We start from the raw sequence: 9,131 nt of genomic DNA, 5'->3' as shown, positions 1-9,131 counted from the left end.
GACAGCATGATGCGTTTGACGTCATGACGTTTGTGGGACGCTGGTGCTTCTGGGTAATGAAGTTTATCAAGCGGTGGGCGCGCAAGTGAAACTGGATTTGAAACAAAAAAAGTTTAGACTTCCTCACAAGATATGTTTAAAAGAAACTGTATATAATTTTTACAACTTCTTTGGTTTCTGTTGACTATTTTTGTTTACTAGCCAATATTGTGGTACTGCATTCATGACACATTAGAAGAGTCAATATAAATGTACTTTTACTTTTTAAATTGAGTTTGTTATTTACTTAAAAATATGCAATGTCTTTGATGACCACAGCTATTCACACAATTTTACAATTTACATGAAACTTATTTGCAGTTTTATATATTTACAATCAACCACATTAGAGCTTTAACGGTATGCAAGGCTGCATTCAGTCTGAATCTGTATTTACAACATGTGGGAGCAGCTCTACAGGGTCTTTAAGATGAATGAGAAAGGACACCTGCATTCCCACAGACAACTGTCCGGTCTCATCCTGATCATCACATTGCAAGGTGTTTCTGTTTACCACCGAACCAGAGTGCAGCAAAGAAGCATCAAGTTGTGGTGAGGTTTGTTGAACTTGACGTCTGAAAAGCTGTGAACTGTCAGGAGTGGGCGAGCCGTCAGGCGCTACCCTGGCTGCTGAGACAGAGGATCTGTTGCGCTCTGGCACCGAGGCGATGGAGAAAGTGTCCGCTCGAGAGTCAAGCACAGCTAGTCATGGTCCACAGCATACAATCTCTGTCTCTGTTCTCCAGCTGCGGAGCTTCCTCTTCAGCTCTGTCTGCACCTGCACCCAGAGTGGAGGTGAGTTATTCACGAGAAAATGTGACATCCATTTAGTAACATATCTTCGCCTCGTACTTGCGAATTTGATTTAAACTGCAAAGTGAATTTGTCATGTTGTTGATCAATTAGCCACTCTAAAGAACTACAATTAGGTTGTGCAAAATTCCGTCCCTAGACAAAAATGCTTCAATACTAATGTCATTTCTTTTGTTCTAATGCATCCTTAGAAGAGCTGTTCAGCTGTGAGTCCCGGATGACAACCCTACATGGGTTTCTGAAGAGCAATAATGCAATCTATCCCATCAGCATTATTAGCAGTATTTTAACATGATAAATATATGATTCACAAAAAAAACATGCACTTTTACACTTATCTAGGTTCATGCATGTCTCTCAGTGTCTTTTATATATTCAGCACCTACTGAAAATGAAATGAGTGTATTCAATGAAACAACAAACCTCTTTATTAGCATAGCAGTAGAGTACAGCCACTAGAAAGCCCTGCAGAGAGAGCACATTTTGAAAAAAGTCACTTTGATTTCAGTAAGGTGTCTTATACACTGAGCAGCCATAACATTAAAACCTCAGAAAGTGGAAGTTCATAACATTTATTATCTTTTGATGATCTTCCTACAATCACATCTATTAAAAGGGTGGGATTATAATGGGAAGCAGGCTAAGTTTTTGAAAAAAAGTGCAACCATAAGGCTCAGTCAGAGTGCGTGAGTGTTAGAACCAGACCATGGAAGACGGTGGCGTGGTCTGATGAATCAGATTTTGTTTGGACAGCCGGCTGCATGTGCATCACTTATCTGAGAAAAAATGGCAGCAGGATGCATTATGGGAAGAAGGACCGAGGAAGGCTCTGCTGGGAAAACTTGGGTTCTGGTGTTCATGTGGATGTTACGTGTACCACCTACCTACCATGTCCACCCCTTTACGAAAGCAGTATTCTCTGATGACAGTGGCCTTATTTAGTCATGCACCAAAAATTCTTCAGGACAGCTTATGGAACATGACAAAGAACTCAAGGTGTTGACTTGACCTCCAAATTTCCCAGATCTCAATCTGATTGAGCATTTGTAGGATGTGCTTTAAAAGCAAGTCAGATTCAGAACTTCAGAATCTGCTGCTAATGTCTTGGTGTCTGAATCCACAGGAGAGTTGTGGCTGATCAGTGTATTTGCAGTCTCAAGTATTATTGAGCTTACCTGAAATGAACTGATGAACAGGGTGAAGAACACTTTGATGTAGCGCAGAATGCCTGTTGTCTGCTCGTCTGTGGCGAAAATGAAAATGACCTCATGAATCCCAAACAGAGGAATGAGGGTAAGAGTGGCCTTGGCCAGCCTGAAAGCACAAATCAGACAGAATAGCAATTTGTCACATACGCACTGCTTTTGGTCGACATTCATTTTTTCATTCATATTACTTTCAAAAACCTATTAATGCTTTGCTGGGAAAGCTTTGACATCATGAGACAGAGTTCAAATAAATCTAATCAGGCCTGAAAACATAGTGAGATAACTTGCCGAAGTTTATAATCGGGGTATCGACTCTGGTTGTTGGCTCGTAATTTGGAAAATATTACTTTCAGGATCTTCATGAAAATCAGAAAATTGATCTGTTGATTAGAAAATCAGAACATGAAATTGTTGTATCCTGTGCAAAAGACACATAAATTGTGACATATTTTATGCAGAGGAGTTTGAAATATGAGACAACGACAAGTGCAAGGTAATAAACACTGAGAAAATTATCGATAATTATTAAGTAATTCTTACTAGTGAAGCAAAAAGAACTGGAAAACGAATGATCCACCAGTAGCTCATGTTTTCATTGACGGCCCAACACCTGACAAGAAAAGGGAGGCGTTCACATTTCTCCCATATATCTGTGGAGCTGGGTTCACACATCAGGACACTACGGACACATGCAGACTCACTTACTCCTTATTTTCTTTCAGGGTCTTCACCACCACCCAGGGAACCACAAATAGAAGTGGAGTTCCTGAGGTAAAAAGGAGCAAGGAATGCAAGGTTTAGGGCTGCAGCTCGAAAACAAGCTTCAGAACTACATGTGGAAGCAAATGTTTCCATGGTATCCATTTTTAAAAAAAACTACACTGCTGTTACAGGGCGCTTGGGTGTCACATAAGCCTCGTTTGATGTGTATTTGATAATGAGCGTAAAAGAAGGGCAGAAGCCTGATGGTGAGACATGTCCCCTGCTGCTGTTGTTGTGCAACGTCCTTCCTTTAAGTGCATGAAGTATGCTATTTCTATGATGTGCTCTTTGGTGCAAAACAGAATTAGACTTTAAAGGATAGAAAAGGGAAGTCATCTCCCACAGTTCTAGCCCCAGAAGATCTCTTCAGATGTGTGTTAAAGAGATTAAACTCACCCCAGCCGAGACAGATGTAAGGTAGGTATTTGTTGTTGTCAATGAACACTGACGCAATGAGCACTGAGTACAAATAAATTGCCTCTCCAAAGAACCAGTAGTGGTTGGCCAGCACGCAGTACTGCATTATCACCTGTGCTATCCTGCAGCCAATAGCAGCCTAGCAGAAATATGAACATAAACAGAACAAGTACAAAATAAAAACAAAATATTAAAAAACATGAAAATGCTAATTTGCCTTTAAATTTGTGAACTGCATGTAAACACTGAGCATTTTAAGTAACAATCTGCACCAAATAATAATAGTAAACCATCATGAGTAAATTTTGAGACCTACCTGATGACTGAGCATCTCACTCACATCGGTCTGTTTCATGATTTCTTTTCCCCAGTGGCGTTCCAACATATTGTCCTTAACTATGACAGCCACAGCTCGCAGGATGAAGGACAGGAAGAGGTTAGCATGAATGTAGTTTCTGGTGCAATGCAGCTTCCTGGCAGGGAGACAACGAAAAAAACAGAATTTGAATGTTGTGTGTCAAGGCTTTGTATTTGTTCTTTATTTTGTTGGTTTTCTTATAAGGTTTTTATTTATCACACAGGAAGCTCTCTTATGATCTTAGGAATGCGAAGGGAGCTTGACAACTGCTCGTTTCTAATTTGTATAAGGCATCTGTCAGTCAGCTTACCTGAAGCTCAGAAGAATGATAAGAGCCGTTATTAGGGTGGTCAGGGACAAGGAATAGCCAACAGTGTACAACATCCTGAAGGTCACCATCAGCTGTTTGAACCACAACTGTAAAGACAGATCCACAATGGCCATTTCTTGTAAGTCAGATCTTGCAAACTTACTTCAATTATATAGACATTGAACACAGAGTAAACACTGAATTGTCACTTTAGGGAGCCTACAGTGTTAAATATTTGAATATAGTTGTGCCCATTTTAAAAAATTTTATGAAAGTCTCACATATTCTCAGAATGTGTTTTTAAATTTTTCATCTCAAAATGCTGCAAAGATGGTTCATTTTACCGTGACTGTATAGCCTTTTCTAAACTTTTTAGTTTAGTGTTTATAGCTTGAAATACAGCTGAGCTAATGTGATCCACACCCCTTTCAGGAAGAAGACTCTGTGTCTGTGATTGACAGTGTGGAGCAAAAAGTTAACCACAAAGGAGCTGACACAATCTTGAATTAGCATGTAGACCCATGACATTTAATTTTCAGACTGATGGGGTGACATATCCATCACTAATAAAACTAATTCACTGGGCCTTCAGTTCCTCAGACGCTGGGAGTGCATGAATACTCTTGTGATCACTCTTGCAGCCGTAAAAAATCCTACTGGCTAATAAGGCTGGGAGACTTTATAAGTTGTGAGGAAACTTGAAGAATGGTGATAAAAAATGTCTTCAAATTTCACAGCTACGACTTGAAGTAATCTTGAAAAGCACACCTCCATCAAGGAAAATGCCCTGTCTCAGTTTTAAAGGAAGTAATCCAGACCTGCATCAAAATTCAACTGGTCTTTCCGTCCTTCATGCTCTGGCTCTCCACCAAAACTTGGCTTGGTAGCTTTTGTGTTGCTGACAGACAAAGCTCCTGAGTAGAGTTAATAAATAAACCCTTTATCCTGGAGACATTCTTGCTGCCATACCTCCTGGGATGTGACCTCTTTTTCCTCCTCACACTGGGTCATGTCTCTCCACACCTGCCCGCTCTGCTCTCTTTCCCAGAGGCCATCAGACCCACATCGCCTACGCACAACACCCTGGGACACTGGATGGGAAACAATCAGTCCTTCAGTCATTACCTGTCTATTCCCAATTCAAGACACGTACTGGGCAGAGGTAAATAGATAAACAACCTGGAAAAGTTAGCATTCCAGTGCAGAGGAAGGAAATGCAAAGATATATGCATACTCAGGTACACTGAACACACACAGACAAAAGAATCAAACAACTTATTGTAAACAGTTCAACGTTTGGGGGACATACCTTTATGTACTTGCAGATAGTTGGATGACAAGTTCAATACAAGTCTTTTCAATAAACAAGAAGAGCCAGTTGACCATAAGCTTATCTTTGCACAAAAAATGCAAAAAAAAAAAGTACGACAGTCTGGTAGCGTGTCAACAAAGGACCTATAACCATTCCATCAATGTGTTTTCAAAGAGCTGATAGGTTCGTTTTATTACCTTCTGATAGAATCTGGATAACATCTTCTCATTGCAGTCTTTGTGCTGAGTTAAGCTATAACTGCTCCCACAGACTGTAGGCTTTGCTTTCAGTAGTGGGGATTCAAATGTAAAATCTGGGAAATCTAAATATACACAGCAAAGTTGCACTCTCAATCATCTTGTTGTTGTTATTACCTTTGTCGTACCAGGGCAGGTAGAAGGGACATGAGATGTTGACCATAAATCCAGCAGGAGTATCAGGCCAGCAGGCATATCTGTCAAACGTCCTGTTACAGAACAAGCCTGCTACAACGATAAACAAAAAGAAAAGACAAAGACAAGCCATAGAGGATAGTTCTCTGTGCAATTTTAAATGACTTCCGGTACAAAAAATGTAGGTTTCTGGCAAGGCCGTATTTGCGAATTACCTTTGTGGCAGACTTGAGGTGGACTTCAGGTGTGAAAACAACTGGCAAACAGTCTGACCCATTTGCCACTTCTATTTTTAGTGTCACATGTGACAGGCTAGCTTACTATGCATGCCTTATTCCTGCAGTAAACCTGCCATACATTAACCAAAAAGTTATCCAGAAGTTTGCTGCAGGTCCAATTTGGATATGAAAATATAAATCTCCTGCAAAATTGGGGCAACACTGGCAGAGGTTTGTCAGTTCTCCAGCAGAAACTATAACGACCAGAAATGCTCTCAGTGACAGACACAAACTTACGTGTTTGCCACTGATGGCATATTTGTTATCAGAAAGTTGCTAAATGGTTGCCGCAATTGAGAATATGTATGCCAGCAGTGTCAAACTTGTCATTATTGCCAAAATGTTACCGGACGTTTGGAAAACTCGAAACAACACGTCCTGGGAACCTCATCTACCTGCTGCAAATCAATCTCAAGCTTGCCTCAAATCTGCCACAAACATTTTGCTTTTGTAATAGTTTCACATTTTTTTCTAGTTCTGTTGCCAGATCCCTCCGACTCAATTTCCAGAAAAAGTTTCTCCATACCTTGAGGCAGCGGCTCATTTTCAATCATCTCGACACAGCTATCTTTATACTGGACCCATTTCCGATAAGTCTCCTCTAAGACTTTCCCACTGACCATCTCAAACTGTAAAGATTTGCAGTAAAACATACTTCACAAAATCAGTTTTTCACTCTCATGTCTTGATGGAAGAATTTTTTTTGTTAAATCTGCAGTTAAAGTCACCTCCTGTAAACTAACCTGTGGCAGTTTGAGGAACAGCAGGCAGATCATAGCTATGAAGTCGTGCGCCAGGTTCATTTCTGCAGACTTGATCTTCCTTATCAAGAAGACTGCAAAGTAAAAGCAGAAGAGAATGTTTGTGACGGATGATAAATAAGGTCATAAGGTTTGAGTTCAGTCAGTGTTGCCCGAATTCATAGCCAAAGGCCGCTGAGAGACAACCACTTGTTTATCCATCAGGCGATCTGTGTTGTCCATAAATCTAGAATAGAATAGAATAGAATAGAATAGAATAGAATAGAATAGAATAGAATGGAATGGAATGGAATAGAATAGAATAGAATAGAATAGAACACAATAGAATAGAATAGAATGGAATGGAATAGAATAGAATAAAATAGAATAGAATAGAATAGAATAGAATAGAATAGAATAGAATAGAATAGAATAGAATGCTTTTTGTTGTCATCATACACAAGGTACAACAAAATTTAAATCTAGTAAAAGCACTGGATTTTGATATGAGTCATTGCACCTACAAAAGCTTCAGTTGCTGCCTGTTGCCTTGCAGTCAGTCATGTTGAGGACAATGTATGAAACCACCGACTGTTTACAGCATCCTCACAAAGGCACCACAACCAAAGTGGACAGAATTTACTGTTTTTCTTTCCATTGCTGGCTTTCATAAAAGATCTCTAATAGCTGGTTAGAGAACAGCTTCCTAAAAAGCTTGTTGCTGTATGATTAAGGCCGACATAATTCCCATCTCCCTCCTTGTAATCACACACTGATGGGAAGAATTTCAGACTGTGGCCAATCGTAGTGGACGTAAAAGGGCTCAAAGTGACACTAAATGTATTCTATGTCCCACATTAAGTATGATTAAAAACCATATGTACTAAATACTGTTTACTAAAGTAAGGTGTCCAGATTAAATTTAAAATATAAGAACTCTACATGCTGATTCTTGTTGCCTTAAAAGAGGAAAAAACTGCGTGTGATGATAGACTGCCACTTTGAATCACCATCGCTTAACAACTGATTTCCTAAAGCTTTGACGCGTTGTCATATCATTATTATCACCTTGTCATGTTTGGACTTGATGTGTCAAACACATCAAACCCTTATTTACACATTCAGGTAAGTGGCATTAGCATTCATTTGCTGTTATGTTTCTGGTCACCTGGCAACACGTGACGTGATTATTTATAGATTTACTGTAGCTGCTTTCATTATAGAGTTACAGCATATTTGCAAAACAGCATATAAACAAGTCTAAATGGGCATAATGTCACCACTTTTACAGAAAGAAAATACTTCTACTAGCTAATAAAAAGGCATTTATATTGTATAGTCACCCACAGTGATCTAATAGGAAGCCTTGTATTGATTTTTTATCTCTCAAATAGCTTTTCTAATTTAATAAAGGATAACTTTATTCCTAATAGAAAGACTGGCACTATCTAATTTGATATTGAAGAAAAAAAGTCCCTGACCATAAAATGGGAACTTTTGCTTCACTGTAAAAATTGTATTTATGCCGTTGTTGAAGTAAGGTATTGTTTTGATGGAATTTCATTTAGCTTTTCTTTTTTTTTTTTTGATGATGGCAGTTTACTTTTGTGGATTTGATCAACTTGAAATTATACTTTGCCCTCTTAAGCTGGTATTTTAATTTCAAACAAAGTGCAGAAATTAGGTTTATTAGTCTTTTAGCATGGCATGTCTGGCGTTACGTTGTTTAACTAGGATTACGAAGTAAAAGAAAATGAAAGAAGTCTAATGACACAATCATGTTTTCTCTTTTACGTTTAGGCAAAGCAATTAAAACTTAAATTGGAAAAATGCAAAATGTCCTTGAAATTAAGTTGCAGCAACTGTTTGCTTACTTATTAACTGAATTTGTTCAATTGTATGTTACCAGCTGAAGTGATTCATCTAAGTTGATCCAATGATTCTCTTTTTTTCAGTGTACCCTTTATGGAATGTGGACTCAGCTATGAACTTACAGCCACTCAAGGATTTCTATGCAAACCTGACTTCATGTGTAAACATAAAAACATAAAAACTGCTAATAGTTAGAAATTCTACAGCACACTCTGAAACTTGGTCTTGGTCATCATCATCATCTACAGGTTTGTTTCACAGCCTCTCTGCCTCGGACACATTGAGTTAAATTGGGTAGTGCTTAAAACAACAGCAGATAAGTTCTACTGGGGGTGTTGTTGGTTCCTTTGAGCACGGCACTTTCTGAAGTTTTTGATTAATGTGTGATATGAAGTCGGTCTTGAGAGAAGCGTGCTGCTTGAGTGTAATATTTTCTGATGGTGTGTCGTCACGTGATCTATGACCCAGTGCAGCAGCTGTCTGGTAGGAGCAGATAGTAATACAGGTCAGGGTCTGATCACCTTGTGAGGTCAGACAAGGTAGATTTCATATTAATCTATCGTTTGATTGCTTTTAAAACCGAGATCAGCCCATCTAAAAGGGAGTTGATTTTTCCAGAAATCGTGTTTT

General features: G+C 39.0%; 1 protein-coding gene across 1 annotated transcript; it reads right to left on the bottom strand.

The window, feature by feature from the left end:
- Positions 1-745: 745 nt before the first annotated feature.
- Positions 746-6,692, bottom strand: LOC103355578 (glucagon receptor-like). Its single transcript, XM_008279425.1, has 13 exons — positions 6,633-6,692; positions 6,416-6,518; positions 5,594-5,701; positions 4,877-4,998; positions 3,908-4,014; positions 3,556-3,712; positions 3,219-3,378; positions 2,766-2,826; positions 2,601-2,670; positions 2,349-2,440; positions 2,028-2,166; positions 1,276-1,317; positions 746-817 (listed from the first exon to the last, which is right to left on the bottom strand). The coding sequence occupies exons 1-13, from the start codon at positions 6,690-6,692 to the stop codon at positions 746-748; spliced, it is 1,293 nt and encodes a 430-aa protein (XP_008277647.1).
- Between the last annotated feature and the right edge of the window lie 2,439 nt (positions 6,693-9,131).

This window comes from Stegastes partitus, unplaced genomic scaffold (assembly GCF_000690725.1).
Source record: "Stegastes partitus isolate 25-593 unplaced genomic scaffold, Stegastes_partitus-1.0.2 Scaffold158, whole genome shotgun sequence".
NCBI lineage: Eukaryota > Metazoa > Chordata > Actinopteri > Pomacentridae > Stegastes > Stegastes partitus.
This window is presented reverse-complemented; position numbering and strand designations above follow the sequence as displayed.